At 58.0% G+C, this 27,903-nt stretch overlaps 2 protein-coding genes and 1 long non-coding RNA gene across 5 annotated transcripts; 2 read left to right on the top strand and 1 right to left on the bottom strand.

The window, feature by feature from the left end:
- The first annotated feature begins 2,251 nt into the window (after positions 1-2,251).
- On the top strand, positions 2,252-14,496 carry cratb (carnitine O-acetyltransferase b). Its single transcript, XM_088631154.1, has 14 exons — positions 2,252-2,748; positions 3,779-3,994; positions 4,088-4,206; positions 4,284-4,337; positions 5,908-6,073; positions 6,386-6,560; positions 7,211-7,389; positions 7,474-7,574; positions 7,915-8,034; positions 8,808-8,930; positions 11,322-11,457; positions 11,920-11,982; positions 12,602-12,739; positions 13,451-14,496. Exons 1-14 carry the CDS (start codon positions 2,698-2,700, stop codon positions 13,658-13,660), a joined length of 1,851 nt encoding a protein of 616 aa, XP_088487280.1. The 5' UTR covers positions 2,252-2,697; the 3' UTR covers positions 13,661-14,496.
- Positions 14,497-15,020: 524 nt separating this feature from the next.
- Positions 15,021-27,462, top strand: ppt2b (palmitoyl-protein thioesterase 2b). Of its 3 annotated transcripts, none has more exons than XR_015936323.1 (9): positions 15,021-15,557; positions 19,359-19,512; positions 20,373-20,468; positions 22,758-22,865; positions 23,270-23,353; positions 23,509-23,593; positions 24,219-24,273; positions 24,896-26,700; positions 26,743-27,462. XR_015936323.1 is itself a non-coding variant. In XM_088631155.1 (8 exons), the coding sequence occupies exons 1-8, from the start codon at positions 15,393-15,395 to the stop codon at positions 25,037-25,039; spliced, it is 891 nt and encodes a 296-aa protein (XP_088487281.1). In that variant the 5' UTR covers positions 15,021-15,392; the 3' UTR covers positions 25,040-27,462. The 3 variants fall into 3 exon arrangements, 1 of the variants encoding a protein (XP_088487281.1); XR_015936322.1 differs by having other exon boundaries at positions 24,896-25,830; positions 26,026-27,462; XM_088631155.1 differs by having other exon boundaries at positions 24,896-27,462.
- Positions 26,274-27,846, bottom strand: LOC148662467 (uncharacterized). The gene is made up of 3 exons (XR_015936324.1): positions 27,753-27,846; positions 27,535-27,601; positions 26,274-26,406 (listed from the first exon to the last, which is right to left on the bottom strand). It is a non-coding gene; the product is annotated as an uncharacterized LOC148662467 (long non-coding RNA).
- Between the last annotated feature and the right edge of the window lie 57 nt (positions 27,847-27,903).

Consider the following 27,903-nt stretch of genomic DNA (forward strand, 5'->3'; position numbering starts at 1 on the left):
GTTGAAGCCGATACCCTGGCTTCTCTCCAGACACAGCTGGGTGAGCTCCTCCAGTCAGGACAGGAGGCTCTACTGTACACAGAGGGGGGTGGGGGTGGGGAACAAGCTGCCCAGCCCTGTGGTTGAAGCCGATACCCTGGCTCCTCTCCAGACACAGCTGGGTGAGCTCCTCCAGTCAGGACAGGAGGCTCTACTGTACACAGAGGGGGGTGGGGGTGGGGAACAAGCTGCCCAGCCCTGTGGTTGAAGCCGATACCCTGGCTTCTCTCCAGACACAGCTGGGTGAGCTCCTCCAGTCAGGACAGGGGGCTCTTCTTTACACAGAGGGGGGCGGGGGTGGGGAACAAGCTGCCCAGCCCTGTGGTTGAAGCCGATACCCTGGCTTCTCTCCAGACACAGCTTGGTGAGCTCCTCCAGTCAGGACAGGAGGCTCTGCTGTACACAGAGGGTGGCGGGGGTGGGGAACAAGCTGCCCAGCCCTGTGGTTGAAGCCGATACCCTGGCTTCTCTCCAGACACAGCTGGGTGAGCTCCTCCAGTCAGGACAGGAGGCTCTTCTGTACACAGAGGGGGGTGGGGGTGGGGAACAGGCTGCCCAGCCCTGTGGTTGAAGCCGATACCCTGGCTTCTCTCCAGACACAGCTGGGTGAGCTCCTCCAGTCAGGACAGGAGGCTCTACTGTACACAGAGGGGGTTGGGGGTGGGGAACAAGCTGCCCAGCCCTGTGGTTGAAGCCGATACCCTGGCTCCTCTCCAGACACAGCTGGGTGAGCTCCTCCAGTCAGGACAGGAGGCTCTACTGTACACAGAGGGGGGTGGGGGTGGGGAACAAGCTGCCCAGCCCTGTGGTTGAAGCCGATACCCTGGCTTCTCTCCAGACACAGCTGGGTGAGCTCCTCCAGTCAGGACAGGGGGCTCTTCTTTACACAGAGGGGGGCGGGGGTGGGGAACAAGCTGCCCAGCCCTGTGGTTGAAGCCGATACCCTGGCTTCTCTCCAGACACAGCTTGGTGAGCTCCTCCAGTCAGGACAGGAGGCTCTGCTGTACACAGAGGGTGGCGGGGGTGGGGAACAAGCTGCCCAGCCCTGTGGTTGAAGCCGATACCCTGGCTTCTCTCCAAACACAGCTGGGGGAGATCCTTGCTTCTACCAATAACTGGCTGCTGAGCAACCACAGGACCTGCAGGGGCAGAACAGCCCCCACGCGGTTCTGAGTTTATTAGCAGTAACGGAGCTGAACTCGCAGCCCCAGCGAGTCGACGCGGCCCGGCCGGAAGCAGTTCCTGGGTCACGGGCTGGCGAAACTACAACAACAACCGGGTCGTCCCCCGCTGGGTGGATTTACCGTAATACTCCTATTTACAGGGCACTCCCGGGACATAGGGCGGGATGAGTAATAATAATAATAATAATAATAATTGCTTACACTTATATAGCGCTTTTCTGGACACTCCACTCAAAGCGCTTTACAGGTAATGGGGACTCCCCTCCACCACCACCAATGTGCAGCATCCACCTGGATGATGCGACGGCAGCCATAGTGCGCCAGAACGCTCACCACACATCAGCTATCAGTGGGGAGGAGAGCAGAGTAATGTAGCCAATTCATAGAGGGGGATTATTAGGAGGCCATGATTAGTAAGGGCCAATTGGAAATTTGGCCAGGACACCGGGGTTACACCCCTACTCTTTTCGAGAAGCGCCCTGGGATTTTTAATGACCACAGAGAGTCAGGACCTCGGTTTTACGTCTCATCCGAAGGACGGCGCCTGTTTACAGTATAGTGTCCCCGTCACTATACTGGGGCATTAGGACCCACGTGGACTGCAGGGTGAGCGCCCCCTGCTGGCCCCACTAACACCTCTTCCAGCAGCAACCTTAGTTTTTCCCAGGAGGTCTCCCATCCAGGTACTGACCAGGCTCACACCTGCTTAGCTTCAGTGGGTTGCCAGTTGTGAGTTGCAGGGTGATATGGCTGCTGGCCATAAAGTACACCGATGTTAGGAGTACACCGATGTTAGGGGTCTCTAGGTTTAAACTACAGTGGAATAAACTGAGCACCCCGATGACGAAATGCCACCCCTCTTTTGTGCTTTAAAAGACGAACTCGCACGCTAAAACTTGCTGGAATCGAGTGCAAAAGAAAAAAAAAGACTTGCATCGCCCCTATACGCGGGGAGTTACGGTAGCCCAGTGGGTGGCGCTCGCGCACGTGTGAGGCTCTGCCCAGCTCTGCGTGTCCGAAATCACGCAGTCCCCTCCAGAAACACAAACCCACTCTCTCTCTTTGCTGCTGTTCCTCTCTCGGTCGGCTGTGGAGGAAGGTGTCGGGCCGTAAAACACGAGAGCAAAAACCTTACCCCCACCCAGACATGCGACCCGTGGAAATAAACACGTAACCTGCAGCTTTCGCGAAGGGGGCTTGACCGAGCTTCCGTGACACGACACGACACGGGACGGGACAGCCCTGAGCTCGTGTCTGTTGGTGGGGTGGCACCGTCAACCCCCCCAAAAAACTAACCGCTCTCCCCAGGCTGCGTGGACCGTCGGAGACACATCCGCGTTCACGCGTGGGGGGTTTGCAGCGCCAGCGCCAGCTCTCTCTGGCCACACTGCACCGGATTAATTAATTACCAAATTAATTACATTCAATTCTTCCACCCCCTGCTCCCTCCCGGCCGTCGGCCCGGGGCGCTGTCATGGTGCCCGTGGGGAGTGGGTGTGCGGGACACGGCGCGCTCATGTTGCGGGTAAGTGGGCCTGGAGGCGTGTTTCGGTTTGTTTTACAAACTTTTCTGTGCACATCGCAACGATAATAATAAACATACGTCGTGTTTGAAAGCTTGTGTTTTGCGGAGCTGCTTTTTACAGAGCTAAGTCTCCTGGGGCTCGGGGCGCCGTGGAGTGGACTCGCGTGGTTGTTTCTTCCATGTTTCGGTTCGTGTTTTTACGGGTTGCGGGGCGGGCGGGCGTGGAAGGAGAGAGGGGGAGCGAGTTGACATTTCCCCCCTCCTGAAACCGAGATCAATGCGAGTGTTTTTCTTTCCTGCGTGTTTTTGTTGGCTTCCTGATTTTCTTGCTGGCGTGTTCAACATAAACTTTTTTTTTCCCCACCCCAAAACAAAAGCACCTGCGCTGCTCTCCTCCCACCGACAGCTCGAGTGTCTCTGTATGTCCTCCGCGGAGCCGTCTGGACTCGAGTGGGAGTGGGGGAGAGTTCAGACGCGATTATTCGACACCTGAAACGTCCTTGGTTTGATCGCGCCTCGCTTCCGCGTCGCCCCGGCCTCCACGCACGAACGCGAACGCTTCCTGCTTTTTCGCTGGGCAGAAGCGGCGTGCGTGGGAAAACTAGATCTGGTCGTGGGTTTTTATTTTTGGCAGGACTCGAGCAGTGGGAAAGGCGAGCTTGGCGGGTCGCTGGGCTGGGCTGTTGTGTTAACGGAGACCCGGAGCGAGAGAGAGTTGAGGGTTTTTTTTTGGGGTGGTCACGGGAGTCGGGTGCGCGGTCGCTACGTGACCGAGTCCACGGCGCCAGTGTCGGGCTGGCTGGCTCCCGGGGGGGGGGCGGGCGGACTGTCGCTGGGCGCTGAAGCCCTGCAGAGGGAGATGATGATGATGATGATATCAACCTCTCTCTCTCTCTCTCTTCCTCCCTCTCTCTCCCTCTCTCTCCCTCTCCCTCTCTCTCTCTCTCCCTCTCCATCCCTCTCTCTCACCCTCCCTCTTCCTCTCTCCGTCTCTCCCCCTCCCTCTTCCTCCCTCTCTCCCCCCCCCCAGCTGTGGGCCCGGGGCTTCAGCTCCTCGGTGCCCCCCCAGCCGGTGCCCCCCCTGGCCCAGACCCTGAGCCGGTACCTGCGGGCCCTGGAGCCCCACCTGCCCAGCTCCGAGCTGGAGCACACGCGCTCCGAGGCCCTGAAGCTGGGGGCCCCGGGGGGCCCGGGGGAGAGGCTGCAGGGGGGGCTGGAGAGGAGGGCCCAGCGGACCAACAACTGGGTAAGACCGCACCGAACCGGGCCCGCCGGCGCCGCCCCCTGCCCCCCGCCCCGCGGGCCGGCCTGAGCGCCCTGTCTCCTCTCCCCCTCCCAGATCTCGGACTGGTGGCAGCGCTCGGCCTACCTGGAGAGCCGGCTGCCCCTGGCCGTGCACTCGAACCCCGCCGTCACTCTGCCCCGGCAGGACTACAGCGACTGGAGAGGGCAGCTCATGTAGGTCACCCCCACCCCCGGCCCCCCCAGACCCCCCGGTGGCTCCAGGTATCTCATATCTGTCTGTGTGTCGGCAGGTTTGCAGCCAAACTCATCGCAGGAGTCCTGGACTTCAAGGCCAAGATCGACAGGTGAGTGTGTGTGTGTGAACCCCTCTCTCTCTCTCAGTGCAGTGTTCATGTACTGGAGTGTCCAGTCAGTGTGTCTGTATTAACCCCTCTCTCTCTCAGTGCAGTGTTCATGTACTGGAGTGTCCAGTCAGTGTGTCTGTATGAACCCCTCTCTCTCTCAGTGCAGTGTTCATGTACTGGAGTGTCCAGTCAGTGTGTCTGTATGAACCCCTCTCTCTCTCAGTGCAGTGTTCATGTCCTGGAGTGTCCAGTCAGTGTGTCTGTATGAACCCCTCTCTCTCTCAGTGCAGTGTTCATGTCCTGGAGTGTCCAGTCAGTGTGTCTGTGTGAACCCCTCTCTCTCTCAGTGCAGTGTTCATGTACTGGAGTGTCCAGTCAGTGTGTGTGTGTGAACCCATCTCTCTCTCTCAGTGCAGTGTTCATGTACTGGAGTGTCCAGTCAGTGTGTCTGTATGAACCCCTCTCTCTCTCAGTGCAGTGTTCATGTACTGGAGTGTCCAGTCAGTGTGTGTGTGTGAACCCCTCTCTCTCTCAGTGCAGTGTTCATGTCCTGGAGTGTCCAGTCAGTGTGTGTGTGTGAACCCCTCTCTCTCTCAGTGCAGTGTTCATGTCCTGGAGTGTCCAGTCAGTGTGTCTGTATGAACCCCTCTCTCTCAGTGCAGTGTTCATGTCCTGGAGTGTCCAGTCAGTGTGTCTGTATGAACCCCTCTCTCTCTCAGTGCAGTGTTCATGTACTGGAGTGTCCAGTCAGTGTGTCTGTGTGAACCCCCCTCTCTCTCTCTCAGTGCAGTGTTCATGTACTGGAGTGTCCAGTCAGTGTGTCTGTATGAACCCCTCTCTCTCTCAGTGCAGTGTTCATGTCCTGGAGTGTCCAGTCAGTGTGTCTGTGTGAACCCTTCTCTCTCTCAGTGCAGTGTTCATGTACTGGAGTGTCCAGTCAGTGTGTCTGTATGAACCCCTCTCTCTCTCAGTGCAGTGTTCATGTACTGGAGTGTCCAGTCAGTGTGTGTGTGTGAACCCCTCTCTCTCTCAGTGCAGTGTTCATGTACTGGAGTGTCCAGTCAGTGTGTCTGTGTGAACCCCTCTCTCTCTCAGTGCAGTGTTCATGTACTGGAGTGTCCAGTCAGTGTGTGTGTGTGAACCCTTCTCTCTCTCAGTGCAGTGTTCATGTACTGGAGTGTCCAGTCAGTGTGTCTGTGTGAACCCCTCTCTCTCTCAGTGCAGTGTTCATGTACTGGAGTGTCCAGTCAGTGTGTGTGTGTGAACCCCTCTCTCTCTCAGTGCAGTGTTCATGTACTGGAGTGTCCAGTCAGTGTGTCTGTATGAACCCCTCTCTCTCTCAGTGCAGTGTTCATGTCCTGGAGTGTCCAGTCAGTGTGTCTGTATGAACCCCTCTCTCTCTCTCAGTGCAGTGTTCATGTACTGGAGTGTCCAGTCAGTGTGTCTGTATGAACCCCTCTCTCTCTCAGTGCAGTGTTCATGTACTGGAGTGTCCAGTCAGTGTGTCTGTATGAACCCCTCTCTCTCAGTGTCCAGTCAGGGTGTCAGTGTGAACCCCTCTCTCCCTCAGTCACACTCTGTTAGTGGAGTACATGCGGGGTCGCCCTCTCTGTATGGAGCAGTACTCCCAGATCTTCTCGTCCTGCCGAGTCCCCGGCCCCAAACACGACCATGTGATCCTGCACAACCGGTCCCGCCGGCCGCCCACGCACATCACCGTGGTCAGGAACTACCAGGTACTGCCCGCGGGCCCTACTCGCTCTCTACTCGCTCTCTACTCGTACTTCACTGCTGCGGCACTCAGCTGTCATTGCGGGCAGGAGCTGTCTGGTGTCTACACACACTCTACTCACTGTTTACTCCTTCTTTACTACTGCTGCACTCAACTGGGATTGTGGACAGGAGCTGTAAGATGGGTAGTTTTTTTTCCCCAGTTAGACATGTACAGCAGTGATCTCTCTCTCTCTCTCTCAATTCAATTCAATTCTCTCTCTCTCTCTCTCTCTCTCTCTCTATGTGTCTCTCTCTCTCTGTGTCTCTCTGGTCAGTTTTTCCAGTTAGAGGTGTACAACAGTGATGGTTCCCCACTGACCGTGGGTCAGATCCACACACAGCTGCAGAGGATTAGAGCTCAGTCATGGAAGACAGACAAAGAGCCCATGGGCATCCTGACCAGCCAGCACAGGAACACGTGGGGTCAAGCCTACAACAGACTCCTGAGAGGTGTGAGGCACAGGGGACAGAAGTGTCCAGTGTCCGCATTAACCCCTGTCTCTCTCAGAGTGTCTGTATTAACCCCTCTCTCTCTCTCAGTGCAGTGTTCATGTACTGGAGTGTCCAGTCAGTGTGTCTGTGTGAACCCCTCTCTCTCTCAGTGCAGTGTTCATGTACTGGAGTGTCCAGTCAGTGTGTCTGTGTGAACCCCTCTCTCTCTCAGTGCAGTGTTCATGTACTGGAGTGTCCAGTCAGTGTGTCTGTATTAACCCCTCTCTCTCTCTCAGTGCAGTGTTCATGTACTGGAGTGTCCAGTCAGTGTGTCTGTATGAACCCCTCTCTCTCTCAGTGCAGTGTTCATGTACTGGAGTGTCCAGTCAGTGTGTCTGTGTGAACCCCTCTCTCTCTCAGTGCAGTGTTCATGTACTGGAGTGTCCAGTCAGTGTGTGTCTGTATGAACCCCTCTCTCTCTCAGTGCAGTGTTCATGTACTGGAGTGTCCAGTCAGTGTGTCTGTATGAACCCCTCTCTCTCTCAGTGCAGTGTTCATGTACTGGAGTGTCCAGTCAGTGTGTCTGTATGAACCCCTCTCTCTCTCAGTGCAGTGTTCATGTACTGGAGTGTCCAGTCAGTGTGTCTGTATTGACCCCTCTCTCTCAGACAAGATTAACCGGGAGTCGGTGCGGGCGATCGAGAGGGGGGTCTTCACGGTGTGTCTGGACGCCCCGGTGATGAGGGTGTCGGAGGAGAGGTACTCCAGCCGCATGGCCGCGCAGATGCTGCACGGGGGCGGGACCTACTCCAACAGCGGCAACCGCTGGTTCGACAAGACCCTGCAGGTGAGCTGTCCGTCATCCCTGGCAGCCAATCACCGTCACAATCCACGTGCACGCTGACCACAGCCCTGTCCACTCTCTGGCCAGTTCGTTGTGGGGGAGGACGGCTCCTGTGGAGTGGTGTACGAGCAGGCCATCGCCGAGGGCCCCCCGGTGGCCACGCTGGTGGACCACGTGCTTGACTACTGGTCAGTGAAACGGCGATGCTGTGCTCGTGTGAGTGTGCCTGTCGCCCTTGGAGACGGCGATGCTGTGCTCGTGTGAGTGTGCCTGTCGCCCTTGGAGACGGCGATGCTGCGCTCGTGTGAGTGTGCCTGTCGCCCTTGGAGACGGCGATGCTGTGCTCGTGTGAGTGTGCCTGTCGCCCTTGGAGACGGCGATGCTGTGCTTGTGTGAGTGTGCCTGTCGCCCTTGGAGACGGCGATGCTGTGCTCGTGTGAGTGTGCCTGTTGCCCTTGGAAACGGCGATGCTGCGCTCGTGTGAGCGTGCCTGTCGCCCCCGGAAACGGCGTCGCGGTATCCCCGCAGCAAGCAGCCGGAGACGGTGCGCGCCCCCATGGTCCCCCTGCCACTGCCGAAGAAGCTGTACTTCTACATCGACCCCGAGATCAAGAGGGACATCGAGATGGCCAAGCTCAACCTGGACAGGTCAGTGACCCCCGGGGGGGTCCCCCCGCAGCGCCCCCCAGCCCCGCGGTCCAGCGCCACCTTATGGACAGCCTGCGTAAGGGCAGCACCGTCTGGCCACGCCGGGGTGGGCGGCGGCTCGTCCCTGGTAATGCTTCGATAAACTGGACTTTATATAGCGCCTTTTAAAAGCAGCCTCTCGAAGCGCTTTAGGCGACGGACGTGACAGGGACAGGCGATATCGGAGTCGGGGCCGGGAGATGATTCTGATTCCCGAAAGAAGCGGGTTTTGAGTCTGGACCTGCAGGGGGGCCTCTCTGAGATTCCTGGGGGAGAGGGTTCCAGAGCTCGGGGGCGCAGCGGGCGAAGACCCCTTCTACACCCCCTCCCCCTCCGAGTGTAGACGGGCTGGGGGGGACAGAGGGGGGACCGGAGTCGGAGGACAGGGGCCGAGGGGACACTTGACGGGGAGCCAGTGCGGGGACTCCAGCGCAGGAGTCACGAAGGAGGGTAAAGCTGAAGACGGGCGTCTCGCAGTCCAGCTCTGAATCCCCCGCGGTCAAGGCTGGGAGGAAAACCCTTCCTCCTCTCGTTTCCGGGCAGCATGACGTTCTCTCGGACGCACGGATTTTAAATTCGGACGAGCTGGAAAAGCACCACCGCCCCCCCCCCCAAAAAAAACAAAAAGGAAATCGAGAGGCGGTGCATTGTGGGGGCTGCCGGGGATTGTGGGAAGGGGCGTCCGTGGCGTTCCTCCTCCTCGTCTGAGTGAGCGATTTATTTCGTTTCCGCAGCCTGATCAACGACTTGGACATCAGCTGTTTCACGTTCCGGAGGTTTGGGAAGAACTTCCCCAAGAAATACCGGCTGAGCCCGAACTCCCTCATCCAGGTGGCTCTCCAGCTGGCTTACTACAGGTGAGGAACACTGCCCGTCTCTGTCTCTGGGCTCTGTGTGTCTGCAGAGTCTCCAGGGGTCTTTAAAGCAGGGCTGTCCAGTCCTGGTCCTGGAGGGGTCAGTGTGTGTGTGTCTGCAGAGTCTCCAGGGGTCTTTAAAGCAGGGCTGTCCAGTCCTGGTCCAGGAGGGGTCAGTGTGTGTGTGTCTGCAGAGTCTCCAGGGGTCTTTAAAGCAGGGCTGTCCAGTCCTGCTCCTGGAGGGGTCAGTGTGTGTGTGTCTGCAGAGTCTCCAGGGGTCTTTAAAGCAGGGCTGTCCAGTCCTGGTCCTGGAGGGGTCAGTGTGTGTGTGTCTGCAGAGTCTCCAGGGGTCTTTAAAGCAGGGCTGTCCAGTCCTGGTCCTGGAGGGGTCAGTGTGTGTGTGTGTCTGCAGAGTCTCCAGGGGTCTTTAAAGCAGGGCTGTCCAGTCCTGGTCCTGGAGGGGTCAGTGTGTGTGTGTGTCTGCAGAGTCTCCAGGGGTCTTTAAAGCAGGGCTGTCCAGTCCTGGTCCTGGAGGGGTCAGTGTGTGTGTGTGTCTGCAGAGTCTCCAGGGGTCTTTAAAGCAGGGCTGTCCAGTCGTGGTCCTGGAGGGGTCAGTGTGTGTGTGTGTCCGCAGAGTCTCCAGGGGTCTTTAAAGCAGGGCTGTCCAGTCCTGGTCCCGGAGGGGTCAGTGTGTGTCTGCAGAGTCTCCAGGGGTCTTTAAAGCAGGGCTGTCCAGTCGTGGTCCTGGAGGGGTCAGTGTGTGTGTGTGTCCGCAGAGTCTCCAGGGGTCTTTAAAGCAGGGCTGTCCAGTCCTGGTCCCGGAGGGGTCAGTGTGTGTCTGCAGAGTCTCCAGGGGTCTTTAAAGCAGGGCTGTCCAGTCCTGGTCCTGGAGGGGTCAGTGTGTGTGTGTCTGCAGAGTCTCCAGGGGTCTTTAAAGCAGGGCTGTCCAGTCCTGGTCCTGGAGGGGTCAGTGTGTGTGTCTGCAGAGTCTCCAGGGGTCTTTAAAGCAGGGCTGTCCAGTCCTGGTCCTGGAGGGGTCAGTGTGTGTGTGTGTGTCTGCAGAGTCTCCAGGGGTCTTTAAAGCAGGGCTGTCCAGTCCTGGTCCTGGAGGGGTCAGTGTGTGTGTGTGTCTGCAGAGTCTCCAGGGGTCTTTAAAGCAGGGCTGTCCAGTCCTGGTCCTGGAGGGGTCAGTGTGTGTGTGTCTGCAGAGTCTCCAGGGGTCTTTAAAGCAGGGCTGTCCAGTCCTGGTCCTGGAGGGGTCAGTGTGTGTGTGTCTGCAGAGTCTCCAGGGGTCTTTAAAGCAGGGCTGTCCAGTCCTGCTCCTGGAGGGGTCAGTGTGTGTGTGTGTCTGCAGAGTCTCCAGGGGTCTTTAAAGCAGGGCTGTCCAGTCCTGGTCCTGGACGGGTCAGTGTGTGTGTGTCTGCAGAGTCTCCAGGGGTCTTTAAAGCAGGGCTGTCCAGTCCTGGTCCTGGAGGGGTCAGTGTGTGTGTGTCTGCAGAGTCTCCAGGGGTCTTTAAAGCAGGGCTGTCCAGTCCTGGTCCTGGAGGGGTCAGTGTGTGTGTGTGTGTCTGCAGAGTCTCCAGGGGTCTTTAAAGCAGGGCTGTCCAGTCCTGGTCCTGGACGGGTCAGTGTGTGTGTGTCTGCAGAGTCTCCAGGGGTCTTTAAAGCAGGGCTGTCCAGTCCTGGTCCTGGAGGGGTCAGTGTGTGTGTGTCTGCAGAGTCTCCAGGGGTCTTTAAAGCAGGGCTGTCCAGTCCTGGTCCTGGAGGGGTCAGTGTGTGTGTGTCTGCAGAGTCTCCAGGGGTCTTTAAAGCAGGGCTGTCCAGTCCTGCTCCTGGAGGGGTCAGTGTGTGTGTGTGTCTGCAGAGTCTCCAGGGGTCTTTAAAGCAGGGCTGTCCAGTCCTGGTCCTGGACGGGTCAGTGTGTGTGTGTCTGCAGAGTCTCCAGGGGTCTTTAAAGCAGGGCTGTCCAGTCCTGGTCCTGGAGGGGTCAGTGTGTGTGTGTCTGCAGAGTCTCCAGGGGTCTTTAAAGCAGGGCTGTCCAGTCCTGGTCCTGGAGGGGTCAGTGTGTGTGTGTGTGTCTGCAGAGTCTCCAGGGGTCTTTAAAGCAGGGCTGTCCAGTCCTGGTCCTGGACGGGTCAGTGTGTGTGTGTCTGCAGAGTCTCCAGGGGTCTTTAAAGCAGGGCTGTCCAGTCCTGGTCCTGGAGGGGTCAGTGTGTGTGTGTCTGCAGAGTCTCCAGGGGTCTTTAAAGCAGGGCTGTCCAGTCCTGGTCCTGGAGGGGTCAGTGTGTGTGTGTGTGTCTGCAGAGTCTCCAGGGGTCTTTAAAGCAGGGCTGTCCAGTCCTGCTCCTGGAGGGGTCAGTGTGTGGGGTGCTAATCTCTCTCTCTGTGTCCCAGGATGTACGGGGAGCTGTGTGCGACCAGCGACACCGCGTCGCTGCGGATGTTCAGAGGGGGGCGCACCGACACCATCCGCTCGGCCACCAGCGAGGCGCTGCGGTTCGTGCAGGCCGTCGACGACCCCGGCACCATGGTAACGACCCCTGCCGGGGAGGGCGGGGACAGGAAGGGGCGGGGAGTGAGTCCCGGGGACAGGAAGGGGCGGGGAGTGAGTCCCGGGGACAGGAAGGGGCGGGGAGTGAGTCCCGGGGACAGGAAGGGGCGGGGATTTTGTCCTGGGGACAGGAAGGGGCGGGAGGGGTGTCCCGGGGACAGGAAGAGGCGGGGATTGTGTCCCGGGGACAGGAAGAGGCGGGGAGTGTGCCGTGGGGGCGGGGACAGGAAGGGGCGGGGAGTGAGTCCCGGGGACAGGAAGGGGCGGGGAGTGTGCCATGGGGGGCGGGGACAGGAAGGGGCGGGGAGTGAGTCCCGGGGACAGGAAGGGGCGGGGAGTGAGTCCCGGGGACAGGAAGGGGCGGGGAGTGAGCCCTGGGGGGTGGGGGCAGAGGGGAAGGGAGAGGCGACAGCGCGCTGACGCATGGCCTTCTTGTTGCAGAGGGAGATGAAGGTGGCCCTGCTGAAGGAGGCCATCGAGGCTCACAGCACCCTGACGGACCAGGTAACATTCCTGGGGCCGAGGACCCCGAACTCGTCCCTGTATCCCCGGCTGGGGACGGGTGTGTGGGGGGTGGAGGTGATCTTGCTTAAGGCAAACGCTGGGCCTTCTTTCAGCGCCGTACGGGAACAGAAAACGAGACAAATCGACCCTCCTGCCGCGTTAAATAGTTCCCTGGGGGCGGCGTAGGGATACACGCTGGAGCCCGAGAGCGGCCGGAACTCGCTGCTGGGATGACATCACAAAGGCCCTGGGGGTCGGCCCCGGGCCGGCCAATCGCGGGCCGGCGTTCGGTTCCTGGTTTCCCCTGGTGGACCGGTTCTGTCGGGTCGCTACGCGTGGGGAGGCCGTTTCTTGCCCCGGATACGCCAGGGAGGGGCGGAGGCAGGGGGCTGGCAGGGGGCCAGAAAGCTCCAGTCTGGGGGGTCCTTTTGCAAATTTGGCTCAGGCGGTCCGTGGGCAGCCCAGCAGCAGGGCATACACCCAGCTCGGTGAGTGACGTGCAGATCAGAGAGTTAAAAACAGACTCCCCCACCCCGCATGGATTATGTACAGATGTTTGCGCGTTTGAATCCCCACCTTGGCGAATCTCTGGGGTCTTTTCTTCCCGATTTCCTCTCAGGCGCTCCAGGGACAGGCCATCGACCGGCACCTGCTGGGCCTCAAGCTGCAGGCCATCGAGGAGGGGCTGAGCGTGCCCAGACTGTTCATGGACACTGCCTACGCCCTGGCCACCCACTGGAGACTCAGGACGGGACAGGTACACACAGAGAGAGAGAGAGAGGACACTCCAGTACATGAACACTGCACTGAGAGAGAGAGGGGTTCATACAGACACACTGACTGGACACTCCAGTACATGAACACTGCACTGAGAGAGAGAGGGGTTCATACAGACACACTGACTGGACACTCCAGTACATGAACACTGCACTGAGAGAGAGAGGGGTTCATACAGACACACTGACTGGACACTCCAGTACATGAACACTGCACTGAGAGAGAGAGGGGTTCACACACACACACTGACTGGACACTCCAGTACATGAACACTGCACTGAGAGAGAGAGGGGTTCATACAGACACACTGACTGGACACTCCAGTACATGAACACTGCACTGAGAGAGAGAGGGGTTCATACACACACACTGACTGGACACTCCAGTACATGAACACTGCACTGAGAGAGAGAGGGGTTCATACATACACACTGACTGGACACTCCAGTACATGAACACTGCACTGAGAGAGAGAGGGGTTCACACAGACACACTGACTGGACACTCCAGTACATGAACACTGCACTGAGAGAGAGAGGGGTTCATACATACACACTGACTGGACACTCCAGTACATGAACACTGCACTGAGAGAGAGAGGGGTTCATACATACACACTGACTGGACACTCCAGGACATGAACACTGCCCTGAGAGTACCGTGCCCTCAGCCCCTCTCCCTGCCCCTGCAGGTGTCCTCTCGGACGGACAGCGTGATGTGCTTCGGCCCGCAGGTGCCCGACGGTTACGCCGTCTGCTACAACCCCCTGAACGAGCACATCAACTTCTCCGTGTCGGCCTTCAACTGCTGCGAGGAGACGCACGCGGACCGCCTGGCCCAGGAGCTGCAGAGCGCCCTCCTGCTGCTGCAGGAGCTGCTGCAGCCCTCGTACACGGCCTGAGAGCGCGGGGGGACTCGCGGACACGCACGCTGCAGGGGGTTCTGGGATCCCTGGAGGCAGGTTGTGGTGTGGAGGGACACACACGCACACACACTTAACTCTGATGTGTGACCACTTCACCCCCGCCGTGCCTCCTGGATCGCTTGTGAGGAACAGAAACTGCAGCACGCAAGCACACACACACACACACACACACACACACACACACACAACTACACACACACACACACACAACTACACACACACACAACTACACACACTCTCCCACACCCACCCACACACACACTTATACACACTTAGACGCACTAAAAACATACTTTCTCTCACACACACACACACTTATACACACTCAGACACACTAACAACAAGCAGACACACACACACACACAAGCAGCAAAGAGAAGTGGGATTCTGGGTGCAGTTTGAAAGCCGTCTTTGAAAACCTTTTTAAAGAAGTGTTGGGTGGAGGAGACTGGGTGTGGCTTAGCGCTTGAGCCCGTCGCAGGCCATTGGCTGTGAGTTTGGGAAGCTTGAAGCCCATTGGCTGAGAGCTGGAGTCCGTCGCAGGCCATTGGCTGTGAGTCTGGGACACTTGAAGATGATTGGCTGAGAGTTTGGGACCCTCAAAGACTATTGGCTGATTGCCTGGGACCTTCGAAGCCCATTGGCCAAGTTGTATTTAGGCCTTCAACCCCCCCCCCCCCCATGGGTGCTGCTGTCAGCTGGGGAGGGAGAAAGGAGGGATGGGGGGGGGGGGGTGAGATTCTGGGAATTGACCTCTGACCTGTGACCAAATCCCTTTTTACGGGACATGAAATAAAAGGACGTTTCTTGGATGGACGAGTCTCCCCCTCATTTTGTTGTGTGTGTGTGTCGCTCGGTGGCGGTTTGGCGGGTGGGAGAGGGGGGCGGTTATGTGTGGGGGTGGGGTGGAACATGCAGACTCCCCACAGAAGGTGCCCCCAACCGGACTCAACCCCCCCCGGACTCCAAAAGGCCAGCTGGGGCAGCAGTAACTCTGCACTGCCACGTCTCCCTGCAGCCCCAGTCAATACTGGGGTGGGCGGAAAGAAGCTTGTTTATCTTCGCCATCTCCTCCTCGGCGACCCGCGGAACAACACAAACAACAACAACAACAACAACACAACGGGTTCTCCGGCTTGGTCGGCTCTCGCCGGAGGGAGCGGAGAGAAAATCGATCGGGGGCGAGGACGGGGGAGGGGGTCCTCTCCCTCCTGCCTTTATCGCGGGGCTCGGCTGAAGAAGCAGCAGCAGCAGGAGGAGGAGGAGGAGGAGGAGGGGAGAGAGAGAGAGACAGCGCGACGGACACCCCGGGCAGAGCGGACGTGACGTCACGGGCGCGCATCTCGGAAGGAGGAGGAGGAGGAGGGCCGGCCGGCGAGAGAGAGACGGACAGCAGCAGCCCGGAGTGTTTGCACTTCTGTTACTACCGTCTGCGCTGGAGGGGACAGCGGAGCTTGTGCGGCGAAGAAAAGCGGAGAAGAAGCAGCAGCCGCCCCTCGCCTCTCACGGCGTCTTGTGAAGCAGGTCGCCCGGGGGCCGCTGTGGTTTCGTATTTCTGCTGGCGCGCAGACAGACGGAGAGAGAGGGAGAGCGCTGGTGTTTTGTTTGGTTTTGTTTTCACGGGGGAATGGCAGCGCTGAGCCCGTGAGGGGGCTTCGGGTCGCTCCGCCTGTCCTCGCATGGTGGCCCTCGGGTGAGACAGGGGGCGATGCGCGGAGCCGGAGCCGGAGCCGGGGGGCCCTGGCGCCCCTGGCTGCCCCTGCTGGCCGCCTGCCTGCTGGGCTCGGCGCTCGGCTACAAGCCCGTGGTGATCGTGCACGGGCTGTTCGACAGCTCGCTGGACTTCCTGACCCTGCTGGGCTTCATCAACCAGGTGAGAGGAGACACGGGACGGGGGGGGAGGAGTTAGAGACGATAGGAGGACAGGGGGAGAGGAGTCAGAGACGATAGGAGGACAGGGGGAGAGGAGTCAGAGATGGGAGAACAAGAGTGTGGACAGGGGGAGAGGAGTCAGAGACGGGAGAACAAGAGAGGGGACAGGGGTAGAGGAGTCAGAGACGGGAGGACAGGAGGGGGCACAGGGGGAGAGGAGTCAGAGACAGGAGGGGACACAGGGGGAGAGGAGTCAGGGACAGGAGGATAGGAGAGGGGGCAGGGGGAGAGGAGTCAGAGATGGGAGAACAAGAGTGGGGACAGGGGGAGAGGAGTCAGAGATGGGAGGACAGGAGGGGGGACAGGGGGAGAGGAGTCAGAGACTGGAGGACAGGAGGGGGCACAGGGGGAGAGGAGTCAGAGACAGGAGGACAGGAGGGGACACAGGGGGAGAGGAGTCAGGGACAGGAGGATAGGAGGGGGCACAGGGGGAGAGGAGTCAGAGACGGGAGGACAGGAGGGGGGACAGGGGGAGAGGAGTCAGAGACAGGAGGGGGGGGCAGGGGGAGAGGAGTCAGAGACAGGAGGACAGGATGGGGGGCAGGGGGAGAGGAGTCAGAGATGGGAGGACAGGAGGGGGGGCAGGGGGAGAGGAGTCAGAGACGGGAGGACAGGAGGGGGGGCAGGGGGAGAGGAGTCAGAGACGGGAGGACAGGATGGGGGGCAGGGGAAGAGGAGTCAGAGACGGGAGGACAGGATGGGGGGCAGGGGAAGAGGAGTCAGAGACGGGAGGACAGGAGGGGGGGCAGGGGAAGAGGAGTCAGAGACGGGAGGACAGGAGGGGGGACAGGGGGAGAGGAGTCCGAGACGGGAGGACAGGAGGGGGGGCAGGGGGAGAGGAGTCCGAGACGGGAGGACAGGAGGGGGGGCAGGGGGAGAGGAGTCAGAGACGGGAGGACAGGAGGGGGGGCAGGGGGAGAGGAGTCAGAGACGGGAGGACAGGAGAGGGGGCAGAGGGAGAGGAGTCAGAGACGGGAGGACAGGAGAGGGGGCAGGGGGAGAGGAGTCAGAGACGGGAGGACAGGAGAGGGGGCAGGGGGAGAAGAGTCAGAGACGGGAGGACAGGAGGGGGGGCAGGGGGAGAGGAGTCAGAGACGGGAGGACAGGAGGAGGCACTGGGGGAGAGGAGTCGGAGACGGGAGGACAGGAGGGGGGGCAGGGGGAGAGGAGTCAGAGACGGGAGGACAGGAGGCATAGGGGGAGAGGAGTCGGAGACGGGAGGACAGGAGGGGGCACAGGGGGAGAGGAGTCAGAGACGGGAGGACAGGAGGGGGGCAGGGGGAGAGGAGTCAGAGATGGGAGAACAAGAGTGGGGACAGGGGGAGAGGAGTCAGAGACGGGAGAACAGGAGGGGGGGGCAGGGGGAGAGGAGTCAGAGATGGTAGGACAGGAGGAGGCAGAGGGGGAGAGGAGTCAGAGACGGGAGGACAGGAGGGGGGGCAGGGGGAGAGGAGGACAGGAGGGGGCACAGGGGGAGAAGAGTTAGAGACAGGAGGACAGGAGGAGGCACTGGGGGAGAGGAGTCGGAGACGGGAGGCGAGTTTCGGCCCAGGAGCGGCCGGAGCCGGCGCTGTAGCCCCCCTCCCGTGTGCCTGCGACGTGTTAAGCGTTTCCTAATGGCCGTTGCGACACGGCGGCTGGCCGGCTCCGCTCAACACGGCCCTTTGAGCCGGCGAGGCCGCCTCCCCCGCGGCAAACCGCTGCGATAAGCGTAATGCGAGCTCCCCTCCTGCCAACGCCCGTCACGCCCTCCCCGTCGTAAACTTTGTTTGTTTTCTTTTTATTTTAAACGCCATTAACCTCGTCCCCCCTCCTCCTCCTCCTCCTCCTCTCCTCGTCTCTCTGCCTCCAACCGCCGCGGCGCGAGGAGCCCGGGCGGGCCGTTTGAACCGGCGCGGGCCCGACCGTTGGGCCGGTTTCGTTTTCTCACCGTTTGCGCCGTTTTATAATAATAATTAATAATAATAATAATAATATTAAATTACACTTATATAGCGCTTTTCTGGGCACTCCACTCAAAGCCCCCCACTTTGTAAGACGGGAGCCGTTAAAGATAGCGAAAACGGAAAGGAAGATGCCGTTAACGGCGGGGTTTTTTTTTAAAAAAAAATCTTTTTTCGTTTCTTTTTTTGTTGTTGTTTGTGTGGCCCGAAACCTGCGGCGTTGGTGGTGGCCGGCGCCTGTCCGGTTAGAAAACGAAACGGCCCAAAAGGGGGAAGTTTGGGGGGAGGGAAATCCTCTTTTCGGCCCTTGCAAAGTGCTAAAGAAAACTCAGGAGTTCCCCACCCGACCCGGAGAGCTGGTCTGGTTGGAGCTGTGGTCATTTTAGAAGAACTGACAGGGTCACACACACACTGCCTCATAGATGCACACTGCCTCATAGACACACACACAGGGTCACACAGACGCACACTGCCTCATAGACACACACACGGGGTCACACAGACACACACTGCCTCATAGACACACACAGGGTCACACAGACACACACTGCCTCATAGACACACACACTGGGTCACACAGACACACACTGCCTCATAGACACACACACAGGGTCACACAGACGCACACTGCCTCATAGACAGACACACGGGGTCACACAGACACACACTGCCTCATAGACACACACACAGGGTCACACAGACGCACACTGCCTCATAGACACACACACAGGGTCACACAGACGCACACTGCCTCATAGACAGACACACAGGGTCACACAGACACACACTGCCTCATAGACACACACTGGCTCACAGACATACACAGAGTAGCACAGGCACACACTGGCTCACAGACACACACAGAGTAGCACAGGCACACACACACACACACACACACTGCCTCATAGACACACACACAGAGTAGCACAGGCACACACTGGCTCACAGACACACACACAGAGTAGCACAGGCGCACACTGCCTCATAGATGCACACACACACAGAGTAGCACAGGCACACACTGCCTCATAGATGCACCCACACGGGGTCACACAGATACACACTTGCTTCTGCCTCAGCGAGACGGGCCCTCGGTGAGACAGGCCCTCGGTGAGACAGGCCCTCGGTGAGACAGGCGCTCGGTGAGACAGGCCCTCAGCGAGACAGGCCCTCAGCGAGACAGGCGCTTGGTGAGACGGGCCCTCAGTGAGATGGGCCCTCGGTGAGACGGGCCCTTAGCGAGACAGGCGCTTGGTGAGACGGGCCCTCAGCGAGACAGGCGCTCGGTGAGACGGGCCCTCAGCAAGACAGGCCATCAGCGAGACAGGCGCTCGGCGAGACGGGCCCTCAGCGAGACAGGCGCTTGGTGAGACGGGCCCTCAGTGAGATGGACCCTCGGTGAGACGGGCCCTTAGCGAGACAGGCGCTTGGTGAGACGGGCCCTCAGCGAGACAGGCGCTCGGTGAGACGGGCCCTCAGCAAGACAGGCCATCAGCGAGACAGGCGCTCGGCGAGACGGGCCCTCAGCGAGACAGGCGCTTGGTGAGACGGGCCCTCAGTGAGATGGGCCCTCGGTGAGACGGGCCCTTAGCGAGACAGGCGCTTGGTGAGACGGACCCTCAGCGAGACAGGCGCTCGGTGAGACGGGCCCTCAGCAAGACAGGCCATCAGCGAGACAGGCGCTCGGTGAGATGGGCCCTCAGCGAGACAGGCCCTCAGCGAGACAGGCCCTCAGTGAGACAGGCCCTCAGCGAGACGGGCAGTTAACCCTGCTCTCTGTCTCTCCCTGCGTGCTGCAGTCCCATCCCGGCACCAACGTGACGGTCATCGACCTGTTCGACCGCAGCGCCAGCCTGCAGCCCCTGTGGAAGCAGGTAGAGGGGTTCAAAGAGGCCATCTACCCCATCATGCAGAACGCTGCGGACGGAGTGCACCTCATCTGCTACTCTCAGGGTACAGGGGCCTCGCCGCCTCTCTCTCTCTCTCTCTCTCCCCCCCCGCCAGGTTACGGGGCACACGGCGGTGTTCGACTGGGGGACTGAACGCCATCTGTATCTCTGTGTGTCACTCTCGCCTCACTCCCTCTCACTCTCCTGTCTCCTCTCCCTCTCTGTCCTTCTCCAGTCTCTCTCCTCTCCCTCTCTGTCCCTCTCCAGTCTCTCTCCTCTCACTCTGTCCCTCTCCAGTCTCTCTCCTCTCACTCTCCTGTCTCCTCTCCCTCTCTGTCCCTCTCCAGTCTCTCTCCTCTCACTCTGTCCCTCTCCAGTCTCTCTCCTCTCACTCTGTCCCTCTCCAGTCTCTCTCCTCTCTCTCTCCCGTCTCCTGTCCCTCTCCACTCTCCTCTCACTCTGTCTCTCTCCTATCTCTCTCCTCTCACTCTCCTGTCTCCTCTCCCTCTGTCCCTCTCCAGTCTCTTTCCTCTCACTCTCCTGTCTCTTCTCCCTCGCTGTCCCTCTCCAGTCTCTCTCCTCTCACTCTGTCCCTCTCCAGTCTCTCTCCTCTCACTCTCCTGTCTCCTGTCCCTCTCCACTCTCCTCTCACTCTGTCTCTCTCCTATCTCTCTCCTCTCACTCTCCTGTCTCCTCTCCCTCTGTCCCTCTCCAGTCTCTTTCCTCTCACTCTCCTGTCTCCTCTCCCTCGCTGTCCCTCTCCAGTCTCTCTCCTCTCACTCTCCTGTCTCCTCTCCATCTCTGTCCCTCTCCAGTCCCTCTCCTCTCACTCTGTCTCTCTCTCTCTCGTTAAAGGAGCGCATGGTCTGTCTCCCAGTTTGACTGTCTCAACACCTGGCTCTCTTGTCTCTCTTTCTCTCTCAGGGGGGCTGGTGTGTCGGGGGATCCTCTCCACCCTCCCAGATCACAACGTCGACTCCTTCATCTCCCTGTCCTCTCCGCAGGCCGGACAGTACGGAGGTCAGGGTCTGCTCTCCCTCGCTCTCTCGACAGCAGTGCCAGTACCATCTGGAGCAGTAATACCAGCAGCAGTAGGACAGTACTGGCAGTGACAGAGGTGATGGTAGTAGCTGTATCTGCAGGGACAGAGGTGACGGTAGTCACTATCTGCGGTGACAGTAGTAACTATCTGGGGTGACGGAGGTGATGGTGGTAGCTGTCTCTGCGGTGTAGTAGTAGCTGTCTGCAGTGACAGGTGACTAGTATCTATCTGTGGTGACGGAGGTGACAGTAGTAACTGCGGTGACCGAGGTGATGGTTATAGCTGTATTTGTAGTGACAAAGGTGACAGTAGTAACTATCTGCAGTGACAGAGGTGATGGTAGTAGCTGTATCTGCAGGGACAGAGGTGACGGTAGTCACTATCTGCGGTGACAGTAGTAACTATCTGGGGTGACGGAGGTGATGGTGGTAGCTGTCTCTGCGGTGACGGAGGTGATGTTTGTAGCTGTATCTGCAGGGACAGAGGTGATAGTAGTAGCTGTCTGCAGTGACAGGTGACTAGTATCTATCTGTGGTGATGGAGGTGACAGTAGTAACTGCGGTGACCGAGGTGATGGTTATAGCTGTATCTGTAGTGACAAAGGTGACAGTAGTAACTATCTGCAGTGACAGAGGTGATGGTAGCAGCTGTATCTGCAGTGACAGAGGTGACGGTAGTCACTATCTGCGGTGACAGTAGTAACTATCTGGGGTGACGGAGGTGATGGTGGTAGCTGTCTCTGCGGTGACGGAGGTGATGTTTGTAGCTGTATTTGCAGGGACAGAGGTGATAGTAGTAGCTGTCTGCAGTGACAGGTGACTAGTATCTATCTGTGGTGACGGAGGTGACAGTAGTAACTGCGGTGACCGAGGTGATGGTTATAGCTGTATCTGTAGTGACAAAGGTGACAGTAGTAACTATCTGCAGTGACAGAGGTGATGGTAGTAGCTGTATCTGCAGGGACAGAGGTGACGGTAGTCACTATCTGCGGTGACAGTAGTAACTATCTGGGGTGACAGAGGTGACTGTAGTAACTATCTGCGGTGACAGAGGTGACTGTAGTAACTATTTGGGGTGACAGAGGTGATGGTAGCAGCTGTATCTGGGGTGACAGAGGTGATGGTGGTAGCTGTCTCTGCACTGACAGAGGTGATGGTAGCAGCTGTATCTGCTGTGACAGGGGTGATGGTAGTAGCTGTATCTGCAGGGACAGAGGTGACGGTAGTAACTATCTGCGGTGACAGAGGTGACTAGTAACTATTTGGGGTGACAGTGGTGATGGTAGCAGCTGTATCTGGGGTGACAGAGGTGATGGTGGTAGCTGTCTCTGCACTGACAGAGGTGATGGTAGTAGCTGTATCTGTAGTGACAAAGGTGACAGTAGTAACTATCTGCGGTGACGGAGGTGACTGTAGTAACTATCTGGGGTGACAGAGGTGATGGTAGCAGCTGTATCTGGGGTGACAGAGGTGACGGTGGTAGCTGTCTCTGCACTGACAGAGGTGATGGTAGCAGCTGTCTCTGCACTGACAGAGGTGATGGTAGGAGCTGTCTCTGCACTGACAGAGGTGATGGTAGCAGCTGTATCTGCAGTGACAGAGGTGATGGTAGTAGCTGTCTCTGCTGTGACAGGGGTGATGGTAGTAGCTGTATCTGTAGTGACAAAGGTGACAGTAGTAACTATCTGCGGTGACGGAGGTGACTGTAGTAACTATCTGGGGTGACAGAGGTGATGGTAGCAGCTGTATCTGGGGTGACAGAGGTGACGGTGGTAGCTGTCTCTGCACTGACAGAGGTGATGGTAGCAGCTGTCTCTGCACTGACAGAGGTGATGGTAGGAGCTGTCTCTGCACTGACAGAGGTGATGGTAGCAGCTGTATCTGCAGTGACAGAGGTGATGGTAGTAGCTGTCTCTGCTGTGACAGGGGTGATGGTAGTAGCTGTATCTGTAGTGACAAAGGTGACAGTGGTAACTATCTGCGGTGACAGAGGTGACTGTAGTAACTATTTGGGGTGACAGTGGTGATGGTAGCAGCTGTATCTGGGGTGACAGAGGTGATGGTGGTAGCTGTCTCTGCACTGACAGAGGTGATGTATCTGCACTGACAGAGGTGATGTATCTGCAGTGACAGGGGTGATGGTTATCGCTGTATCTGCACTGACAGAGGTGATGTATCTGCAGTGACAGGGCTGATGCCAGCAATCAATGGTGGAATTAACTGGTCGAAATGCAATCAGTTTATGTGATCGGCTGTTCTTTTCCCCAGACACAGACTACCTGAAGTACCTGTTTCCTCATTTCGTGAAATCCAACCTGTTTCGCTTCTGCTACAGCGCCGTGGGCCAGAAAGTGTCCATCTGTAACTACTGGAACGGTGAGAGAGGGGGTGGGGGGTGGGGGCTTCATTTTCCGTCTGCTGTGCGTCATCACGTTTCGGGTAGTGACACGAGGGGTACAGAGGTCCCAACGAGGATCAGTCTCACTCCCGTATCCCCCGATCACTCTTAAGGGGGGCGATGCTGAAGCCGCCATCCCACCGCTGACACCAGTGTCGCACTCCACTCCAGTCCGGTGGCTCACTCCAGGGGTGAGGCAGGTGTGATCGACCTCCAGCCCCCCGCCCTCCCCTCGTGGGACGAAACGAAGGAGGCGTGGGGGGGGCAAACGGAGAGAGAGGAAGTGAAATCGAGACCCTGGGGGGGGGCAAACGGAGAGAGAGAGAGAGACGGTCAAGCCTCAGGACGCACGCTAACCCCACGTCGTCTTCGCCTGTTCCAGACCCCCACCACAGGGACCTGTATGTCAACAGCAGCGACTTCCTGGCCGTGGTCAACAGCGAGCGCCCCAACCCCAACTCCACAGGTAAGGAAGGGCCGCCCGCCCAGCCTCCTCCTCTTCCTCCTCCTCCCCCACCTGATGGGTTATCCGGCACGGAGCCGTCTGCGGGCCTCTCGCTGTGTCGGTCCTGGGCCCCAGCATGAGCCCCCCTCTCTCTCTCTCCCCCCCCCCCCCCGCAGTGTGGAAGAAGAACTTCCTGCGCCTGAAGAAGCTGGTTCTGATCGGGGGCCCTGACGATGGAGTCATCACGCCCTGGCAGTCCAGGTGGGTGTGGGGTGTGGGACGCTCGGTTCATCTGGTCTCCCGTCTGTCCGTCTGCGTCTCCGGCAGGATGTTCTTCCAGCCCTGTCTTTCTCTCCTCTCCCTGTCTCTCTGACTCTCCTCCTCTCCTCTCCCTGTCTCTCTGACTCTCCTCTCCTCTCCCTGTCTCCCTGTCTCCCTGTCTCTCTGTCTCTCTGACTCTCTCTCCTCCTCTCCTCTCCCTGTCTCTCTGACTCTGTCTCCTCCTCTCCTCACCGTGTCTCTGTCTCTCTCTCCTCTCTCCCTGTCTCACTCTCCTCCACTTTCCTCCTCTCTTCCCCTGTATCTGTGTCTCATCTCTCTCTGTCTCTCTCCCTACTCCCCTCTCCCTGACTCTCTCTCCTCCTCTCCTCACCCTGTCTCTGTCCCTCTCTCCCCTCTCCCTGTCTCACTCTCCTCCACTCTCCTCCTCTCTTCCCCTCTATCTGTGTCTCCTCCCTCTCTGTCTCTCTCCCTACTCCTCTCTCTCCCAGCGACCTCCTGTCTTCTCCCCAGATCCGAGCTCTGATCCTCTGGGCTCGGGTGAGTTCCCCTCCTGAACTCGTTTTGCCTCTAATCTCTCCTTCTCTTCTCTTTTCCCTCCTCTCAGTCACTTTGCTTTCTACAACGAGAACGAAACCGTGGTGGAGCTGAAGGAGCAGCAGGTGAGGATGATTTATTACCCCCGGAGGTCTTGTTAATGGGGCTGATTCGGTGGCCTCAGCGAGAGTGTTAGTTCTCCGACAGGTCTCGTCAGGAAGCCCTGTGCTGATCTGCTGTAGACAGACTGTAGACGCAGACTAACAGATTTAGCATTGATTACTGACAGATTGTGTCCCTCTCTCTCAGTGCAGTGTTCATGTACTGGAGTGTCCAGTCAGTGTGTCTGTATTAACCCCTCTCTCTCTCAGTGCAGTGTTCATGTACTGGAGTGTCCAGTCAGTGTGTCTGTATGAACCCCTCTCTCTCTCAGTGCAGTGTTCATGTACTGGAGTGTCCAGTCAGTGTGTCTGTATGAACCCCTCTCTCTCTCAGTGCAGTGTTCATGTCCTGGAGTGTCCAGTCAGTGTGTCTGTATGGACCCCTCTCTCTCTCAGTGCAGTGTTCATGTACTGGAGTGTCCAGTCAGTGTGTCTGTATGGACCCCTCTCTCTCTCAGTGCAGTGTTCATGTACTGGAGTGTCCAGTCAGGGTGTGTGTATGAACCCCTCTCTCTCTCAGTGCAGTGTTCATGTCCTGGAGTGTCCAGTGTGTGTATTAACCCCTCTCTCTCTCTCTCTCTCCCAGGTGTACATACAGGACTCTTTTGGTCTCCGGACGCTACAGTCCAGGGGTGACCTGGTTGTCTGTGTTTTCCCAGGAGTCTACCACACCAAGTGGCACTCCAACCTGACAGTGTTCACAGGCTGTATAGAGAGGTGGCTCACGTAGAGACACACACACACCGTTATTGCCCAGTACAACCCGTGTTTTGTAAGGATGTGTTCTCTTTCCTCTGTGCTCAGTCGTCTCTCCAGATGTGAGAGTAATGATCGAGAAGAAGTGGTGTGCTTCTCGGCCTCTGTATTCGCCTCCGGTTTTGTTTTCTATGTGGTGTTTCACACCTGCGTGGGTTGTGAAATTGTCGATCGGAGTGTGGGTGTGTGCTGTCTCTCCTGTGTGCCTCTCCTGTGTGTGTGTGTGTGTGTGTGTGTGTGTGTGATGTCTGCTCTGAGTGTCTCTCCTGTGTGTGTGTGATGTCTGCTCTGAGTGTCTCTCCTGTGTGTGTGTGGTCTGTCTGCTCTGAGTGTCTCTCCTGTGTGTGTGTGTGTGCTCTCTGCTCTGAGTGTCTCTCCTGTGTGTGTGTGTGCTGTCTGCTCTGAGTGCCTCTCCTGTGTGTGTGTGCGCTGTTTGCTCTGAGTGTCTCTCCTGTGTGTGTGTGTGCTCTCTGCTCTGAGTGTCTCTCCTGTGTGTGTGTGTGTGCTCTCTGCTCTGAGTGTCTCTCCTGTGTGTGTGTGTGCTGTCTGCTCTGAGTGTCTCTCCTGTGTGTGTGTGTGCTCTCTGCTCTGAGTGTCTCTCCTGTGTGTGTGTGTGCTCTCTGCTCTGAGTGTCTCTCCTGTGTGTGTGTGTGCTCTCTGCTCTGAGTGTCTCTCCTGTGTGTGTGTGTGCTCTCTGCTCTGAGTGTCTCTCCTGTGTGTGTGTGTGCTCTCTGCTCTGAGTGCCTCTCCTGTGTTTGTGTGTGTGTGCTCTCTGCTCTGAGTGCCTCTCCTGTGTTTGTGTGTGTGTGCTCTCTGCTCTGAGTGTCTCTCCTGTGTGTGTGTGTGCTGTCTGCTGTGAGTGCCTCTCCTGTGTGTGTGTGTGCTGTCTGCTGTGAGTGCCTCTCCTGTGTGTGTGTGTGTGCTCTCTGCTCTGAGTGTCTCTCCTGTGTGTGTTTAAAGTGTTTGCTCTCTGGGCTGGGTGTCTCTCCTGTGCCTGTGTGTGCCTCTCTCAGTGTCAAGGCCAGGCCTGAGGGTATTATCTCTGTTAGCTCAGCAGGATTCGGCCCTGGCAGGGGAAGGAGGTATCAGACAGGAGGAATTTGCACGTTTTCTGAGCAGGTCTGATCACTCACCCAGAAGAGCCTGGATTTGTAGTTTCACACAGTTTGTGCACGTGGTGGTAACTCACACGTGTGTGTGTATAGAGAGGGGGATACCAGTAAGGTCGCTGTTTTCGTTCTTACTGGACTGGGGTTCTCATGTTGGGACCCCCCTGATTGAGTGTGACCTATGACCCTGGATTGGGGCTCTCAGGATTGGTCACCCCTAATTGAGGGTGACCTATGACCCCAGGGTGGGACACCCCTGATTGAGGGTGACCTGTGACCCTGAACTGGGGCTCTGAAGAGGGCGTTTCCCCCCCTGACAGACCCCCACCCCCTCGGCAGGTAGAGTCGGGGCTTGTACCCCGGATCTCGGGACGAAGGGAAGCTCGCTCCCACTCTCCACGCTGAGCTCCCAGCCAGAGGCGCCTGTTGAGTGTCAGTGTGTGTGTGTCAGTGTGTGTGTTTGTGTTCCACGTCCTCAGAAGGAACTGTACCTGTGTGGGTGTGTCACTGTGTGTTTGTGTTCCACGTCCTCAGAAGGGAACTGTACCTGTTTGGGTGTGTGTGTCAGTGGGTGTGTGTGTTTGTGTTCCACGTCCTCAGAAGGAACTGTACGTGTGTGGGTGTGTCAGTGTGTGGGTGTGTGTGTGTGTCAGTGTGTGGGTGTGTTCTACGTCCTCAGAAGGGAACTGTACCTGTGTGTGTGTGTCAGTGTGTGGGTGTGTGTGTCAGTGTGTGGGTGTCCTCAGAAGGGAACTGTACCTGTGTCAGTGTGTGTCAGTGTGTGAGTGTCCTCAGAAGGGAACTGTACCTGTGTGTGTCAGTGTGTGTCAGTGTGTGAGTGTCCTCAGAAGGGAACTGTACCTGTGTGTCAGTGTGTGTCAGTGTGTGAGTGTCCTCAGAAGGGAACTGTACCTGTGTGTGTGTGTCAGTGTGTGAGTGTCCTCAGAAGGGAACTGTACCTGTGTGTCAGTGTGTGTCAGTGTGTGAGTGTCCTCAGAAGGGAACTGTACCTGTGTGTGTGTGTCAGTGTGTGAGTGTCCTCAGAAGGGAACTGTACCTGTGTCGTATTTTCCGGCGAGCGGTTTTGCGTATTTTGCCCCTTTCCCTCGGGATTCCTCTGCAATAACCGAATTCCGAGCTGAGAAGGGGAGACGGGTCCCAGAGCCAGCCGGCGTGCTGTACTGGCGGTGGAGGAGGAGGAGTGAGCTGCGGAGGGAGACGGACCGAGCTGCACCTCTCCCGGCCTGGCTCTGAGCTCTGTTCATTAAAACGAGGTTTTGGAAAAGTGCCTGGTTTCCGGTTGTGTTTTTTGGGGGGAACGGGGGTCACTCCAACAGGAAGACAAGATACTGAGTGTGACCTATGACCCTGGATTGGGGCTCTCCAGCCCCAGGGGGGACACCCCAAATTGAGGGTGACCTATGACCCTTTTGAACCCAAAGCGGGGGGGGCTCAGAGTGGGACACCCCTGATTGAGGGTGACCTATGACCCCAGGGTGAGACACCCCTGATTGAGGGTGACCTATGACCCCAGGGTGGGACACTGCTGATTGATGGTGACCTATGACCCTATTGAACCCGGACTGAGGCTCTCAGAGTGGGACACCCCTGATTGAGGGTGACCTATGACCCCAGGGTGGGACACCCCTGATTGAGGGTGACCTATGCCCCTATTGAACCCGGAGTGGGGGGGCTCAGAGTGGGGCACCCCTGATTGAGGGTGACCTCT

Source organism: Lepisosteus platostomus, chromosome 5 (genome assembly GCF_059453375.1).
Source record: "Lepisosteus platostomus isolate fLepPlt1 chromosome 5, fLepPlt1.hap1, whole genome shotgun sequence".
Taxonomy (NCBI): Eukaryota; Metazoa; Chordata; class Actinopteri; order Semionotiformes; family Lepisosteidae; genus Lepisosteus; species Lepisosteus platostomus.